Source organism: Bison bison, unplaced genomic scaffold (assembly GCF_000754665.1).
Source record: "Bison bison bison isolate TAMUID 2011002044 unplaced genomic scaffold, Bison_UMD1.0 scf7180017864471, whole genome shotgun sequence".
Taxonomy (NCBI): Eukaryota; Metazoa; Chordata; class Mammalia; order Artiodactyla; family Bovidae; genus Bison; species Bison bison.
The window spans coordinates 25,731,247-25,733,919 of NW_011495032.1; the positions used below are offsets into that span (position 1 = coordinate 25,731,247).

Here is a 2,673-nt window from a genome sequence, read left to right on the forward strand (position 1 = left end):
AGGATCTCCAAGACCAGCTAGAGGATATGATGGAAGATGCAAATGAAATCCAAGAAGCACTGAGTCGTAGTTACGGCACCCCAGAATTAGATGAAGATGACCTCGAAGCAGAGTTGGATGCACTGGGCGATGAGCTTCTGGCCGATGAAGACAGTTCTTATTTGGATGAAGCAGCAGCTGCACCCGCAATTCCAGAAGGTGTTCCCACTGACACGAAGAACAAGGATGGAGTCCTGGTGGATGAATTTGGATTGCCACAGATCCCTGCTTCGTAGACTTGCATTTTGGATTTTCTTAAGAGCTTCAGATAGCTTTCTGAAGACAGGTGCTTAAGTCAGTGCTGCTATTATAGGGATTTTTTTAAGCCTTCAAGGAGGTGTAGATTCAGAAGGAATTGGGGAAATTTTTTTTTAATATTCTTGATGCAGAGCCTTTGAGGGAGATGCAAATGTGTTTTGAATGTTAAACTTACTTAGATTTAAAAATACATATCTTCAAGCAAAGTTGCCATGACAACCTTTCTTAATGTGTGTATAAAATTTATGTCTGTCTCTGAGATTTTCATCTTTCCCAATACAGGGTTTAATCACAAGAACTGGGCACTATGGTATATTTCTAGCTAGATGATGACCGGTGAGAATTATGTAATTTGGGGAAATGCAAATCAAGTATTACAGCAGTTGTGTAGCATGATGATCCCACCAAGGTAAATTTCATCTTGTTCTCTTCGTGATCAGAGATTGATCTGGCTTGAAATCTAAGCTGAAATTCTGAATAGAATAGAACCATGCATCTGTTCTGAGTTTCTGTTTTTTCGTATTTGGAGGATTTGTAGGAGAGCCCTTGGAGGTGTGGGAAGTTTTGTACTAAATCTCTTGGATAACCCCCCAAACTGATCCCGTCTTTTTGGGATCATTAAATCTAATCCATAGTTGATAGCATAGGTTGACTCAGAACCACAAGAGACATCTCTGCAATGGTCAGGCATGTGCACAGAGATACCACAGAGACTCCTGGCGTGAACTCCAATCCAGCAATGCTAGAGAGATACCATTATCAGACCTCTTTACTTCCTTTTACTTCACTTCAGATACCCTTGTCTGTCAGACTCTCTTTTACATGTCAGGGGCCAGGAGAAGAGTGCTAGGATTTTGGACACCCAAAGTTCCTGTGGTCAGGTATAGGTGTGATAGTCGGACTGTGAAGAAGGCTGAGCGCCGAAGAATTGATGCTTTTGAACTGTGGTGTTGGAGAGGAGTCTTGAGAGTCCCTTGGACTGCAAGGAGATCCAACCAGTCCATTCTGAAGGAGATCAGCCCTGGGATTTCTTTGGAAGGAATGATGCTAATGAAACTCCAGTACTTTGGCCACCTCATGTAAAGAGTTGACTCATTGGAAAAGACTCTGATGCTGGGAGGGATTGGGGGCAGGAGGAGAAGGGGACGACAGAGGATGAGATGGCTGGATGGCATCACTGACTGGATGGACGTGAGTCAGAGTGAACTCCGGGAGTTGGTGATGGACAGGGAGGCCTGGCGTGCTGCGATTCATGGGATCACAAAGAGGTGGACACGACTGAGCGACTGAACTGAACTGAAAGTTTGGAAGAAAGGAATTCTCATCCTTAGTTTGGGAAATATGAATTTATTTAGCAATGGAATAAGGAGGTGGTCACTGGTGCCTTGTAGTAACTATGACTTGAACTTAACCCTTGGCTACTTTAGGTTTTGAGATGCTTGCACTGAGCTGTTATGTTTTATATTTTAGTTTTTCTGTAGCACAGTCAAGAACCCCTGAAAGTAATTAATTAAGGTGAGGTTAGAAGTTTCATCTACTACTGTGCTGGCTTTGATTTAGTCTTACAGACTTTGTAAAACTATGTTACATTTAAGAGAACCCATGGATATATTCTAATCCAATACCCTTATAAATGGAGAAAATCAAAGCTGACAACTTATTTTATGTGAGTGTTTGCCCATACTAGTACAGTTTTTTTTTTTTTTTTAACTTTTTCCAAATGTGATTTCCTTTTGATTTTACCTTATTCTCTAAAGGATGAATTTAAAACCAAAAAAGGACCCCTAAACGAAAACCGCCTAATTTAGTATACTATGCTATTGATAACTGGGAGAAACAGGATAATAGTCTCCTAAAAACAAACACTTAAAAACAGTTGTCCTATCTGTGAATAAGACATGCTATGATATTTGTAAACACCCTCTTCCAACAACATGAGAGAAGACTCTACACATGGACAACACCGAAATCAGATTGATTATATTCTTTGCAGCCAAAGATGGAGAAGCTCTATATAGTCAACAAAAACAAGACCAGGAGCTGACTGTGGCACAGATCTTGAACTCCTTATTGCCAAATTCAGACTGAAATTGAAGAAAGTAGGGAAAACCACTAGACCATTCAGGTATGAACTAAATCAAATCCCTTATGATTATACAGTGGAAGTGAGAAATGGATTTAAGGGACTAGATCTGATAGAGTGCCTGATGAACTATGGATGGAGGTTCATGACATTGTACAGGAGAAGGGATCGAGACCATCCCCATGGAAAAGAAATGCAAAAAAGCAAAATGGCTGCCTGGGGAGGCCTTACAAATAGCTGTGAAAAGAAGAGAAGCGAAAAGCAAAGGAGAAAAGGAAAGATATGAGCATCTG

At 40.9% G+C, this 2,673-nt stretch overlaps 1 protein-coding gene across 1 annotated transcript in view; it reads left to right on the forward strand.

Moving 5' to 3' along the window:
• Positions 1 to 277, forward strand: part of LOC105003838 (charged multivesicular body protein 5-like) — a 5,099-nt gene extending 4,822 nt beyond the window's left edge. The window contains exon 3 of the mRNA XM_010861275.1: positions 3 to 277. Coding sequence (XP_010859577.1) covers positions 3 to 275 — 273 coding nt within the window. The 3' untranslated portion in view covers positions 276 to 277. The remainder of the gene's footprint in view (positions 1 to 2) is intronic.
• The last annotated feature ends 2,396 nt before the right edge of the window (positions 278 to 2,673 follow it).